Source organism: Pogona vitticeps, chromosome 1 (genome assembly GCF_051106095.1).
Source record: "Pogona vitticeps strain Pit_001003342236 chromosome 1, PviZW2.1, whole genome shotgun sequence".
Classification (NCBI taxonomy): domain Eukaryota; kingdom Metazoa; phylum Chordata; class Lepidosauria; order Squamata; family Agamidae; genus Pogona; species Pogona vitticeps.
Window position 1 is genome coordinate 203,461,721 of NC_135783.1, and position 15,184 is coordinate 203,476,904.

The 15,184-nt window shown below is 49.5% G+C and overlaps 1 protein-coding gene across 6 annotated transcripts in view; it reads right to left on the reverse strand.

The window, feature by feature from the left end:
- The window catches only part of GAD1 (glutamate decarboxylase 1), a 66,638-nt gene extending 56,277 nt beyond the window's left edge, over positions 1 to 10,361 (reverse strand). Inside the window, exons 1-3 of one of the 6 annotated variants that reach the window (XM_020789453.3) lie at positions 9,877 to 10,361; positions 7,793 to 7,924; positions 2,102 to 2,164 (exon numbers count right to left, since the gene is read on the reverse strand). In XM_020789453.3, coding sequence (XP_020645112.1) covers positions 2,102 to 2,164; positions 7,793 to 7,862 — 133 coding nt within the window. In that variant the 5' untranslated portion in view covers positions 7,863 to 7,924; positions 9,877 to 10,361. Of the gene's footprint in view, positions 1 to 2,101; positions 2,165 to 7,792; positions 7,925 to 8,035; positions 8,516 to 8,871; positions 9,736 to 9,876 lie in introns of those variants that run through there. The other 5 variants (XM_020789455.3, XM_078394366.1, XM_020789456.3 and 2 more) reach the window with 5 other exon arrangements.
- Positions 10,362 to 15,184: the final 4,823 nt, after the last annotated feature.

Sequence of the window (15,184 nt, forward strand, 5' to 3'; positions counted from 1 at the left end):
GAGCCGCGAAACGGTCCATTAAGCTCCGATCGGAGCTATTTATAGGAGAGAAAGACGCCCGGCGGAGTTCATGTCGCCCCCCCCTCTCCGCCACGTCGGCTCCAAGGCAACGGCTGCGGGGCTAAAGGGTGAAATCAATTGCAATTCTGGTGCTTTGTAGACGCGTCTTAATTCCGATTCCAGAAATCGGCCTTTGCCGCTGCTCTTTCCTTCACCTGCAGTGGAGGAAGAGGCCCCTCCATCTTCTTTCTCACAATTTCAATATTCTCTTGGCATCATCCTGTGTTTTCCTTACAGCCCGATCCTACGGATGTTTGCCCAGATTAAAACCAACCACCCAGCTAACCCATGGCGTTCAATGGATCTCAGTCGCAAAGAAACGCGCGACATCCTGTAATTCTTTGGCTAGGAATCGATGCACCATCCAGCTCAGGGTAAGTTAATTCCGGGTAGAAGCCGACCCGGTCGGGTTGTTTACCCAGAACAAAAAAAAAAACAAAAACAAAAAAAAAAACGAAAGCCAGGGGAGAGAGGCTGAGTGGAGCCTGGACGTCCTCCCGTTCGATCATCCTCACCGAGGCAGCAAAGTGTTGTCCAGAAGCCTAGGGAGGGACAGGTGGACAGGCCTGTTATCCGCAAATGAATCTCTTGCTGCAACGGTGCGATCCGACGCTATATTATTCATGTGCACCCACCCACCCATCCTCCCCGCCCCGTTTTCTTTCTCGCCTTCCTTTCAGGGGGCCGGTAAAGAGCCCTGACTGCCAGCCAGCCCCTATCTCCCGGGCTCAGCCGCCTGATGAATGGCTCTTTAATAAGGCTCTCGTTAATCTTTCTCCCGCAAGAGATCCGTATTTTCTCTGGCGATAAGGTTGAAAAATTCCAGACAGTAGCGAGAGGTAGCCAAGCCTCTCCGCTGTCTTAGGCAGGCTGGCCGGCAGGCAGCGCTCCTCTCTCTCCTCTTATTCTTCCTCGGGCAGCTTCGACCGCCCCGCCAGCCAGCCAGCCAGGCACACCCCCTTGGGTCGCTTGCCCAGCTTTTACGAGCTCGTCGGAAGAACCAGACACCAGCATGGTAAAAGATCGCCAGCCTGGATCCAGGAGTGAATGCGCGGTTGGGCAAACAAGCAGAAGAAAAGGGTCCTTCTGCTCGGGGGCAAGACAAGAAGAAAGAAATACTTCTCTCCACTGAGGGGCAGGACAATGAACTGCATTACACACAGAGAAACACACGGCAGGCACGCACTTCACAAACTCCCCCACCCACCCCGCCACTCCGACTTTGCACCCCTGTATGGCCCTCCGGAGCTCCCCTCTGCCAAGAACAGATTACGAAGGACAAAGGAAGGACTCCATAAACGCAGGCGCTCCAGAGCTTGGAGGCTCGTCCACCGGGTTAACGCCCGCCTGGCTTCCCATACTTATTCCTTTTGGCTTTCAACATCGGCTGCTACTCGAGGTGTTTTTCGAGCTCCGGCGGGTCAGTTAAATTCAGGGAAGGAAAATAGCTGATCGGTTAAATTCTACCTCTAGCTGCGCTTGGCCCCGGTTGCTCCCCGCCTTTCAGACAGCAGATGGCGCAAGAGCCCATCACAAGGACTTGCCTTCCTCGTGGATGGTTGGGGGTCAGGAAGCACAGAGGGGGACCCCGTCCCCCCTCCTCCTAATCCTCCCCTCCCCTCCACCTCCCTTTCTGAAACGAATTTGGGGTATTGCTGCTCGTAGCCTCGTTAAAGTTCACAGGGGGGAAGGGAGGGGGGAAGAGGAGCAGCAGCAGCAGCAGTGTCTCCTTGCAATTTCCTTCCAGTTTCTGCCTTATCTGAAGATAAAAGAGATGCCCTACTTTCTTTGTGTTTCAACCCCGTCGCTTTAAATCCTTCCAGAAAAGGGAGAGTTGGGTTTAGAAGACAGACAAAAGCTTCTCAGTTGATTACGGGCTCAAGACAAAGCATGCGGGAGGAGATTGGGAGGAATGTGTGTGTGTGTGTGTGTGTGTGTGTGTGTGTGTGTGTGTGTGTGTATGCCAGAAAGAGAGAAAGAGAAAGGAGGAGAAGGGGAAGAGGGAAGAGGAAATCACTTTTTTTGGAGACTTTTCACTTACCGCAAATCTTGAGCCCGATTTTCTTCGTGCAGCCATGAGCCACCCCACACCACGTGTCATAGGCTAGAAAGAAGAGACACAGAAGGTTTGTACCTCACAGTAGGGAAGGAACGGGGTGCACAGATTAATGTACAATCCCTCGCTAGTTTATTCTGTGCTGTCAAGTCGAAACGACTTATAGCGATCCTAACAGGGCTTACAAGGTAAGTGAGATATTTAAGGAGTGGCTTTATCAGTTCTACTACCCCCAATTAGTTTCCATGGCGGAGTGGGGATTCGAACCCTTTTCTCCAGAGTCCTAGTCCGTCGCTCTTTCCACTACATCACACTGGGAATCCATGAATCTGATTATTCCCCTTTCAAAACTATGTTAATGGCCGGTCCTACATCTCACAGAAGCTAATTCCACAATTTATGTATACACACTAAGAAAAAGTACTTCCTGTTGTTTGTTCTGAATCTCCAACTATTCAGGTTCGCTGGATCGTCTGCAGTCTCTCCTATTATCAATATTCATACAAGTGAGTGACATACTGATTTGGGCCATAACAACATATTTCCTGTCATAATTAACAAAATCTTCCCTCCGATATCTTACAAAGAGATACACTTTCATAACAGATACATGAGCAAATGCTTCTCTAGCTTCTCCATATTAGTACTGTATTTTATTCCCAATATACATTGAGAAAGATGCAGAAATGTAAGCACAAAAGGATTATAATTCTGCAGTGTGCATATATATTTTGCAGTGTGCATATACTGTATGTATATACCAGATTTGCCTCTGAAATCCCGAAATCTTCAACACATGAACGAAACCTAAGAGTAGTGTTCACTGCTCTGCTAGTCATTAGAGAAAGCTCACCACAGGGTGATCACACAAATTGATTGTTCTTTCTTTCTTTCTTTCTTTCTTTCTTTCTTTCTTTCTTTCTTTCTTTCTTTCTTTCTTTCTTTCTTTCTTTCTTTCTATCTATCTATCTATCTATCTATCTATCTATCTATCTATCTATCTATCTATCTATCTATCTATCTATCTATCTATCTATCTATCTATCTATCTATCTATCTAGAACCTAAGTAGTTGATAGATAGATAATGAAGAATATACTGTAATGGCATAGGGATGGAAATCTAATTCATGACAAGTCCATCCACCTTAAATCTACATGGGTGTAGCTGCTATAAGCAGAATGCTAGTTGGCTCATGGTACCCTGAAGAGCAGAGCCAGGATCTGAAAAAATAGTATAGAGCAGCCAGTGCTCTATGTTGAATTTCTTCTTCTTTTTCCTGTTTTCTATTACCACAAAAAGTGTGCTTTTTTACCACAAGAGCTATAAACTTATATTTGCATATTATTTTCTCCGTAACAGTGTTATGTGGGAAGCTTTTAATAATCAGTACAAACAAAGACATTATTCCAAGTGCTCTGTGATTATTATGAACCCTTTGCATGTCCACACAAGCTCTGTAACAGATCCAGGAGCAACAGAGGCCCAAGGCCCAAGGCTGCTCTTAAGCTCTTTATTAAAGATCCTTTCCATCATCTCTAGCTCCCCAACTTGTCATTTCCGTGATCCTGAAGCAGGATCAAACTGAGCACATTCTCTTCTTTCCATACACCTGGAGTGTGTCTCTCTCTGTGTGTGTCTGTGTGTGTGTGTCTCTGTGTGTGTGTGTGTGTGTGTGCGCGCGCGCGCGCCCTACTGGAATCCTTGGGGAGAGGTGGTCACAAAGGGGGGGGTGTGCGCGTGCACGCTCGCCCGCCAGCGCCTACAGCAGCTTAGCAGCAAGGCGTCACAGCGGCAAAATGGGTCTTATCAGGAAGAAGGCAGGAGAGACAAGCCAGCTGGAAGAGACCTGTCTCCTAATAATTTATTGGCAAAGCTCCAGGAAAGTGGCAGCTTAAAATAAACTGGCATGAAATGGGGTCATGGAAGAGTTCAGGAATTAATTGGGTGAAAAATAGTATTTGACTAGATGATCGGACTTGCATGACTAAATTGCAGCTGGAATGAGGAGACATATTAAAAGGACCCTCACATCCTCTGGGTCTCCTTCCCCTCCTCCTGCACAATTCTCTCCTGCCCCAGTCCCAATCAACCCTACCCCACTGTGCAGGGGAAGCTGGCGTGGAGCTGTCCAGCTTTTAGGGGTGCTGAAAGCATGGAAGGTGCCGAGGACCTTCCGTCGGCCCCAAAGGAAGCAGCTGCAATTGTCCTAGAAGAGGACAACGTCTGCTTTGCCAGGTGAAGACCGAGGAGGAGCAAGAGGACCCACTCCTGAAAGGAAATGAAGGCGTGCGGGTGCGAGGGCACGCGCGCACACACACCCTTTTTATTTCTCCGTTGGAGATCAATGCTTCCTCTTGCGGAGTCTACCCAGGCGTTAATTTCCACACCTGGCTAAGCCTCGACGAACGAATTGGAGGCAGGGGGTGAAATGGAAGAGAGAAGGCGAGCGGGAACAGACAAACAAACAGCCGCACCCGAACAATTTTTAAGGGTTGGCAGAATAAGACGACTCGACTCTATAGACAAATCCTAGAAGAAATCAAAAGGGAAACAATCAGATTTTCCCTTCAGATTCCTGAAGAATGGAAAACAGCTTCTCTGGGGTTCGCTGAGGTTACGGTGCTAAGGGAAGAAATCCAGGAAGGGAACTGGGTTTGTCTGTTTGGGGGAGAGGGGGAAATAAATCGTCTCCTGGCATCTTAAAGCCTAACAAACGAAGTATGTTTTTGTAGACTTCAGTCCGCCTGAGCAGATGCCAAGGGAAGGAAGTCCCACTTAATTCAATGAGATTTATTTCCGTGTATAATTTTTGACAGCAGTTTTTTATATTGGTCAGTCTTGAGGATTGTGAGACATCCGGATCCTCACACACACAAAAATCGTATGTAGCTGTCACAAGGAAACTTAATATTTTATTATGAACTTGAAGGGAGGCCTAAAAAAGGTTGTATAGCATGACACTGAACAAGTTGTTTTGAAGAGAATTGAAGGCAAAGCCAAACTTGCTTAGAACGGCGACGCCTCTTCAGAGAGGAATTCAGCCTGCCTGTCGCACATTTGTGAGAAACTCTGCACGAAATCCATGAGCGAATTTTCAGCCAGGTTATCGCACGCCGGGAAGAAAACAGCAACAGAGGAAAATGGAAGTGTGTCTGTCGGCATGTCTGAACTATTGAGGGTGGACGAGAAGAAATTCCTACAGCCACTTTACAAACCACACAGAGAGAAAGCAGACTGGGGCTGAATTATGGAAATCCAGCACCGTATTCTCTTCCTATTCCATTCTCTTAATGAAGCCAGAAGTGTAAACAAAGCTGGGTCTGCAGTGAAACGATTGCTGGATGGAAGTAGAGAAAGAAAAGGTGTAGATGCTAGTCCGTAATAAAAAGCTGTATCCTGTGGAGAGCGGGACTACTCCGGAGCGAGAGGCTTAACCTTTGCAACTGGATCTTAGCTGTGTTCGATTGAAAGTAAGTCCCGCGATCTACTTGGTGGCAACCATACAACCGGCTTCCGTGCAGCTTAATCAGAAAGCAACACTCCCAGAGAGACAAGCGCTTGTTTCCTCTTCAATGCCGAGGGATTCTAATTTGCCAGCGCCAGTTACTGACCCACGTTCTCCTTTGGCAAAAGGGGGCCAAAGGTAAAACGAAACGGGCGTGGCTGTGAGGTGCGCTTCGGCCCCGCTCACTCCAGGTGGGTGGGTTTGGTTCCCAGAGGCCGAGAAGACGCTAGGGGGCGTGCTCAGCAGGCGGAGGCGGCGAGGGGAAGAGGGGTGCGGGGGGGGGGAGACTTCAGTCCGCCTGAGGGAGAAGGGAAGGGGGACGCCCAGAAGTCAGCTCCCCCCAGAGATATGGTGGGTGGGGCAGTTAGGAGAGAGAAGCCGGCCGGTGAGGGAAGGAAAGGCCCTGCGGGAGAGAAGGCGAACAGGTGGGGAGTGGGAGCGGGGAGACCCGTCCGAGGGCCAGAGGGCGGGAAAGGAGCAAGGGCGGCGGGGAAGAGGAGGAGGAAGAACAGGAAGAAGAAGAGGGGGACGAGGAGGTCGCCTCAGGCGAAAGGGAGGCGTATCCACGAAGGACACCGAGAGGACGAGGGAGCCAGAACACCCAAGAGAAAGGGCGGGCGGGCTGGGGGGTGGGAGTGGCAGGCGCCTAAAACAGCTCTGACAGGACTTGAGGCTCTCTGCCTTCCATCAGGGGCAGCGGGAAGGCGCCTGAAGGGGAGGCGAGGGAAACACACACACACACACACACACAGACACCCCTCCGTTCCACCCACCCACCCCGGCACACGCTGCGCGGGAGACCAGCCGGACACCGGAGGCGGGGAGAAGGAGCGGGCGGACGAGCGGGCGGGCAAGCGCGCACCTGCCCTCGAGGAACAATGGGGCTTGGGCGGCGCGGTTCCCCCTCGAGCAGCTCTGAAGGGGGGGCAGGGGGGGCGTTCCTCTAAAGGGCGGGAAGGCGCCCCACCCGCCTCTCCCCGGCGCCCGAGTGCCGAACCCGCGAATGCCAGCACACAACGAGGTTTTCCTCAGAGGAGGAAGGAATGGCGACGGATAAGCGGAATCCCGCCGATCAATTCAGTGTATTTTTTGACAGCCCTCCAAGACGAGGAAGGCGACAGCGAGGGGCCGGGCCAGGCACAAAAGCAACGCTTTCCCTGCCCCTGGGCTTCCCGCTTTCCCCTCCCCTCCTTTCATCCTTCGCCCTGGCAGGATAATCAGAGTAATGACGGGGTGTTCATGCTTCACAACCCCGGCAGCCCTGTCAGGGTAAACGCTCCCCCCCCCCCGCCGCCCGCCTTGCTGCGGCGCGCCAAGCAATTCTTCTTGTGGCCGGTGATGATGCCGCCCGGCCTTATTCCACCTCACCCTTTTGTGGAGTATGTGTGTGCATGCTTGAATGTCTGTCTGCAAACCGTCTGGGCAAAAGCTATCGAGGCCGTCTGTGGCGCCTTCCTCCTTCCCTCTCTCCACCTGCAGCCCCGGCCGCTTTTCACTCACTCGCACCACCTCAGGGGTTCCAGGCAAACGCCCGGCAGTTTCTGGGCAGGGAAAGCCCTCCACGTAGGGGGTCCCTGAGGGCGGAGGGCTTTCGGGAGGTCCTAAATAGCAAAGCGCTGCCATTAAGAGCAGCCGGGCGAGAGGAGACCGCGATGGCCGCGCGCGGGGGCGCGCGCTCTCAACCCGCCTCGCCTGTTCCCGCCTCACAGTTTGGAAGGGGCCCGGCCTCTCGCCATCCCTCCTCGCCCATTGAAAACCACCTGATTAAGCAACCTATATCCCCTCTCTCAGAATCATAGGCACAGACACCCGCCTACTCTCCCTCCCCCCTTTTGGCGCCTTCCGCTCTAGGATCAAGCAGGGGGGCGGGCGTTTTCACCTTTCACCTGGGTCCCCTCCTGAGGCGGCAGCAGGAGCACCGGGGGTTCTTTGTTTAACGAAACAAAAGGAGAGCAGCCACCACCCGTGCCCAGGTTGCACAGATGGGGAGGTGCGCGTGTTTTGGAGGTGGGTGGGATGGAGTCAAGGCTTCCATGTTGGTCTTTGCGTTGTTGTTGTTGTTGCTGCTGCTGCTGAGAACCTCGGGGAGCCCCAGCTTAAAACGACGACTCATGCACGCGCGTTCTTTGTAAAACGAAGTCGGAACAGAACAGAAAAGCCAGACCTACTTGTGGGGCGTAAATTCGTCGGGTTGGGATCCTGAGCCGTATTGGAGGAGGACGGATCCGAGGCGGCCATCAGGTTCAGAGCCCAGGGTTTCCTCCCTCAGGGTTTGCTCTGATTTCCAACAAAAGGATTTACTGCAAAGAAAGAGAAAAGCGGGTTTAAAGATCAGATGCTGGTTGGGGAAAGGGGCGGCGCGGGAAACGGATGATGGATACTGGCTTCTTCCCGCTCCACCCAGCGCTCACGGTCTAGTCGGAAGACGTGACGGTCAAGAAGTGATCCTGCAGCCGACAACAAGCCATTCAACTCACTCGGAAGCAGCAGTTCTCGGTGGTGGGGTGAGGGTTGAGGGGTGTGCGCGCGTCTCTCTCTCTCTCTCTGTGTGTGTGTGTGTGTGTGTGTGTGAGAGAGAGAGAGAGACAGAGAGAGAGAGAGACAGAGAGAGAGAGAGAGCAGTGACGGTGGGGGCAGCCTTGGGATGCCTGCACAAAAGGATTGTGTTGCACCTCCTGTTGGAAGACGCGTCCTTCTTTTTTTTTAAGAAAAAGGGAAGGGCCTTAGAGAGAGGCCACGCTGTCAACCTTCTTTCTGGAGATCCCCGACGAAACAGCTGGAAGCGGCAGACCAACCTCCTCGTTGGTTCTCCCTAGGCAGCGCCCGGTCTCTCGCCCACTCGGGAAAAGGAAAAAAATGTCTGGGCGACGACGAAGCTCCGGCGTTCCTTTTGCGGCTCCGGGGAATGGGCGGCGAGGTGCTGGGCGGAGGGCGGGTTTTCTGGACCAGAACCGACCGTCTGGGCCAATTACATCAACGGGCAACGAAGACAGGGCAGTTACGGTTCACGCCAAACGCGAAACCAATTTCCAATAATAATAATAATAATAATAATAATAATAATAATAATAATAATAATAATAATAATAATAATAATAATAATAATAATAATAATTTTTAAAAGCAGACTTCAGACACGAGTCGCAACCACACAACAATAGGAGGGCAGAAGAGAAGGAGACGGCAGTGGCGATCGAGCCATTACAAAGCTGTAAACCCGCTAGAAGGAACTGTGGCAACCGCGTACCGCGTCCTCGAGTTTAATGAGAGCTTAGACTACAAAGCGTTGAAGGCAGCCTCTGGTTTGTGGGCAAAAAATGAGGGCGACAGGAATCGCTAAATCCGTATATGGCGACCTCAGACCTATGCGAGACACCCAGAGCAAAATATATATATAACCGATCAGATATATATATAGGTGCACACCGCCACTCCCAATACAGATCAATGCGGCTGGGGGGGGGGACCCCAACAATTCGGTTTTCTGGTTTTGCAAATAAAATGTGACGTTCCTTTGATTGTCCTTCCCCGGGTTAGATCTCCATGTAAGGTCTTTGCACCACTTGTGAAGACATTTCGTTCGATGCCCAGCAGTCACTTCTGTCCCCTTGATGGTCGGAAGGAGCTGCAGATCAGTTCCAGCCCTTCTCCATCACTCGGAGCGCAACACCTTGGACGGCTGGGCGTTGTTTCGTCCCCCATCCGCGAAGAAACCTCCAAGGGCGAGCGTCAAATTAGTGGAGCGAGTTTTGTCTCTACCGAACGCTACATATAGTTGATCACACGTTACGAAACAGGGGGGAGGACAAAAGTTTTTCCCTAATGACACACATCCTGCAAATCAGACATTTTTTGGCGGGGTGGGGGGAGAAGAGGATGGACGATTCGTTTAGAGAATGTAATTTGCCTTCCCAAATCTTAATTGCCCAAAGCTCAGGCAAAGGGAGAGAGAGAGAGAGAGAGAGAGAGAGAGAGAGAGAGAGAGAGAGAGAGAGAGAGAGAGAGAGAGAGAGAGGCGCTCTAGACAAGCTAAGGAGGAGCAGAGTAACAGGTTACCGCCGTAACCCCCCCCCCCCCCCGCCTGCCAGGCTTTCCTCCAAATAGCCTTCTTTTCCAAATATCCCCTGGGGAAAGCCATATGAAGCCCACCTGGCCTAGAGCGTTACCCTCTAGAAAAAGAACCTTCCCCGAGGTAGGAAAAGAGAGAGCCTGTTTCATTTCGGGAAGGCAGTCAAAGGCGGCGAAGACTTACCTGCCAAGGGCGCCAGAGCCAGCAGCAGCCCCCAGAGTCCGACACAGAAGATCGAGATATCCCAGCTTTGGAAGGACTTGGCGTTTATAAACTCCGCCACCGACGCCGCAGGAATACCAATGGAGCCCCTGGAATGCAAGGCGAGATGACCTTTCCCCACAAGCGCGCGCACACACACCCGGACTTGGTGGGATTTGCTTTTTAAAAGCCTGGCTCGTCGGCTGATCGGCAGCGACGCAGGAGGCATGAGTCATAGCGTTGCCACCACCTCGTTTGCTCCAAGATGGAAAAGAAAACTAGATGGAGTTTGGGGTGGGTGAAGGCGTGCGTGCATTGGTGTTGTGGGGTGGGGTAGGAGTGCGGATGTTGACTACAAGGGGGGGGGGAAGGAATCACGCGCCTCCAAGTGTTGTGCCTTAGCAAGCTGGCTTGACTGACTTGCAGGTGCGGCTGTGGGTTCCTCCGGGAGGAACACAGGAGGGCATGTGACGCCGCCGCCGTTGCAACTCGCTTATGGATCCAGATCACGCAGACAGGATTGACCCTAGGAACGGCGGAGCACCCTGCTTGCGACACTCGGAGAGCGGGCAAGGGCCGGGGGGGTCGGGCCGCGAAGGAGACACGCGGCTCTCTCCTTCAAACCAAGACCGCCCGGGCTTTTAGCAGGAACTCCGATCTCTTGCAGTCAGACGGTCTTCCTGTGTACAAATAACACTCCACTTTTCAAGGGGGACTTTTGCCCTCTTCCGCTCTTTAGACCTGCTTGATCCCAGCATTTCCTCCTCGCCGTCTGGTCTGGACAGCAAACTCAGCTTCCGAACCCGAACCATGCCGCCCATTCTGTAGAGCAATGGTCTTCGAGGGGAGAAGCCTCACTTCTCAATTCATTCGGAGGAGCTTAGAGAATTTTATAAAGCCCACCGACCATTTCCTGCGGTCCACGAAGGGGGAGGGAACGGGAAGAACCCAAGCTCTGGAAAACAAGGTTGCCGGTTTCCACTGGGAGGCGCCAACGAACCAAAGACGGAATGACTGCTGGTGGCTTAGTTTACAGGAACTACAGCAAAGACGCGGGGGTTTAGGAGGGCGTTCAGAAAAGCGTCGAGAATGTTACCTTGTGCTCCTTTTGTGCGCTTGTTAAAATCACCAGTGAAGAGGCGGACGGACAGACGGAAAACCTAAGTCCTGGCAAATCATCCTGCGTTTGAAGTGTGCAACTCCTCGCTAATGTGTGATGTTTTTAGCTTTAGCGCCGGGGAAGAGGCAGGCACAGAAGAAACCGATGTCCTTTTAAGGTGAACTAGGCAACCTTTGTGGCACGCGGAGGGGGAAGAGGGAAAAGGTGAGAAACGGTGTCCTGCAGATGAAGGGCAGACGGCTACCATCAGTCAGTCCAGGCTCCTGTTCCGCGGCCTTTCCTAGGTGTCTGAAGGACTCGGCGAAAAGTAGGCTTATGGCGCTGGATCTGAGCGCAGAACGACGGGAGGACCGCAGAGTCCACCGGCGTAACCACTCACCGGTGCTCGAGAACCACCTTGTCCCTTGCAGCTATGCCCCCAACAAAGTCTCAGGCTCACCGGCGCCAAGTGGTTTGGGATCCGAGAGGTACCAAGCTATCCGAGAGTCTCCATCCTTTCGCGGTATCCTCCTTCTCAGGCCCAGGCGGAACTTTTCTTTTCCTTTCCTTGCCTGACCAGCAAGAGCAGATCCTGCCCCGTTTGCCACGCATGTAGTAAGGACAGGGGCGCGCACACACACACACACACACACACACACACACACACACACACACACACACACACACAATATGTAAATTTTAACAGCGCGTTTGAAAAGGCACATATATAGAAAGATTAAAAAAACCTTCTCTATATATAACACCGAGTCGGAAGGACATAAATGACAGAATTCTGTACTTCATCAAGATATTTCTTCCCCCTTTTCCTGGAAGAACAGAACAATAAATCGACCGATGGCTCCCATCTAGCTGGCAGGAGGGTATTGTTCCCCGGGCGGCCGCCGCGGGCGTGGGACGTGCTTGCCGGGAGAGCATCGATTTCAGCACCTCGGAGAGCGGCAGCGCTGGCGCCGTGGAGGCCCAGCAGTCGTGTTCCCTCCTCCCCAACCATCCTCCGGCTTACTCGCCTCACTGGCCGGTTCACGTCTTCAAGGGGTCAAGCCTCGGCCTCCGGAGTTTGTCCCAGGGCTACCTTAAAGCGGGTCGGGTGGGGAGCATCTTATTCGGATCCTCAGCTTCATGGGTGGTAAAAGGAGGGAGAGGAGAAGATTCAAACAAACAAACAAAAATCAAAAAAACAAACAACCCTGGTGGGGCTGCAGAAGCTCCGCTGAGTTTGCTTCCAGGAGGAAACACTGGCCCACCAGACCTGAAGCTACTTTAATTTTCACTAGAAACCCTAAGGTACGAAATGGTGCCTTAAGAAGACAGGTATAATTATTAAGGCATGGTGGCGCCTCTGAGGTCATGCTCAGCCCAGGAATTTATTTTCGGCAAGAGAGCCAGTGGTGTTCTCGCTCAATCCTTTTATACCTGTTTAGGCCTGTTCCCCCACTCCTTCTTGACTGCAGCAGCCCAATGTAAGATGGAAGGGACTCCACACACACCCTTTTTTTGCCATAATTCAATTACTATGCCATTTTCCTGCAAAGTATCACTATCTTACCTTTCCAACAGACAAGTCTATCCGTTCTTGATCTAGAGCACCCATAATTATCAAGAAACGTGCCTATCAGAAAGGGAATAGGGAGCAGCATCCTATCTTCTAACTGTCTCCAACTAAAGGCTGATAGCTCTTTGGAAAATAAGTTTGTTTTTTTTAACCGATGACGAAAAGGGAGAATTAAAACAACCAGTTTTTTTTAAAGTGCCGCTATTGAAAAAAAACACTATTTTAATAAAAAAAAAAAAGGAGAAACACTTGCAAACTCAGCTAGATACTTACAGGCTTAAGGAGGAACAGAAATTTGGGGAAATGGTTTTAAAGAGTAAATAATGTTACTGGACTGCAGATGCTTTAATGAAAACAAAACTGTATAGGGAAGCCCATTTTGCCTTATCACAAGTAATACTTTCAGTATAGTGAAGGACCCAACAACACTACTGAAAAACAAGCCAGATGTCAGCAAAATACTGAGAAAGAAGAAATGGAGCAAAGCCTTGCAGAACTCTTAACACCCTCTGGTTTAGAATATATATACTACTGAAAAACAAGCCAAGATGTCAGCAATATATATATACATGTATGTACAGTATATGTATGCATGTATATCTATCTATCTCCGATATGTGAGATTTCCTCCAGGTGGCACTGTATCTCAATTTGAGACTGGGTTTGAGGCTTATTTTAATAGCTATTCTGAAATTTATAAAACATAACACTTCTGACCAATTTGAAACATTAGAATTCTTATTACTGGAAAGGAGCCTGACATCAGTTGGGGGAAGAGAAGTACAGTACCTGATTTCTAAGTCTCATATCCATGCAGATGGTTTGTGAATGAACAGAACACCTTACAAAAACATCCTACTGAGCCAGCAGTATTAAGTGTACACTTGCACAATGTAGCTCTGTAGGTATTACGTTGGCATTGACGTTCCTTATATGAGTAGTCTACAATGTCCCTAAACTGTCACACATTGCAAAAGACATCAGAGGTAGCCTCTGGTCACAGCACATAACTAATTACTGATCAAATTAGGGATAGCCTTCTGAAATTGATCATTGTATTTACAGTGAAGAAATCAGGAACAATAGCATCAGTATGTGTAATAAATCCAGTTTGACATGTGAATCTTACATCTAAAACCTCCAAACTAAACAAAAAGAGATGGTTCAGGTGACTGTCACTGTTACAGATCAGCAGGTTATCAGTTCTGACATTAGCTAATGCACTTGTGGAAGCCCCCCTTCAGCTCTTCTCTGCGTAATGCTGCTTGCCTGGTCACTCCTCTTATGACAGGGCTTGCTTCTCGAGTGACGGTATACTCAACGGCTCACGAAGTTGTCTCAAATACAGCACTTTCTGTTTGCCTGGCCCTATCGCAAGGCTAAGTCACTCTTTGTAGTCTGAAGAGGAAAACGTTCTGCTAGATCAGCTTCCCATTTTAGTATGATTATAAAGAGCAAACAGCAAGTATAAACTCTAATAATATAAAACTAAAAACACTCCTTTAGTGTTTAATGCAAAAAGCTCTTAATAATCAGAAATGGCTGACTTAGTACCTTTCATATCGGAGCATGTTAGAAATAAAGATAATTAACCACGTACATTGTGACAAAAATGGAGACAGGCAAAAATATAAATTTCTAATTGAACCTTACTAGGGCATGCATAGAGATGGATCCTAAGGATTCATAAGCAATAAAACAGAAAGGTATATTTTGGGTTAAACTGAATCAAGACATGGAAGATTTTGAATCAAACGTAATAGGTTGTGCCTTGCTCCCAAGTCACATAGAATGCCATCATCACATAAGCCATGACGGTGATGGTTTTCTCCATTCTTCCTGGTGCTAGTTGTAGCAGTTGAAGCAATTGGATATTCCTTACATGACAACCCAGAGGAGGCGGATGACTTCCAACATCATGTGGGCTGTAAATACCCTGTGAATTTTAGGCTGAACTTTACAGCAGCTATCCTAGGTGCTAAATTCGACCCCCAAAATAAGTTCAGCATCCTGGATAATGTCTTTAAATTCAGCCTAAAACCTGGTGTAGCTATATCACCCTGATGATACTGGAGTCAACAGCCTCCACTGGTATAATTTTCATGGCCATGTTATTGCAATAATACAGTATAGCTGTAATCCCTATAGACCCAAGTATCTCACTTCAGTTTACCACACCTCCAGAGCATTTATTCACCAACAGTGGCATTACAGAAAGTATGTGAGAGAGACTGATGTGCCCCACTACTGCCGTAAGCCCTCTGTCTCCAACAGAGCATAGTGAAGGAAGCCTTCTTATGATCCGCCATTTTACATCTAACCTTCATACCATGGGGAATGATCCAGCACATATGGATATAATATTATTGTGACATAATTTAAGATATTCTCCTCCATTTTTTATAATATATAAGATAAATCTTTAGGTTAAAGGATTAGCTAGAAAAAAATGGGGAATAAAGAGCAAATAAAAGAAGTGTCAGGAGAAGATGAAATATCTTGGCATTTAATTATCTTGTTATTCAATTAGAACAGTAACAATTTTATTACTGGAAGCAGAAGAACAGGCAGATTTACATGCTATGGGAATGTGATCTGGGAGAAAAAAATAAGCTGTA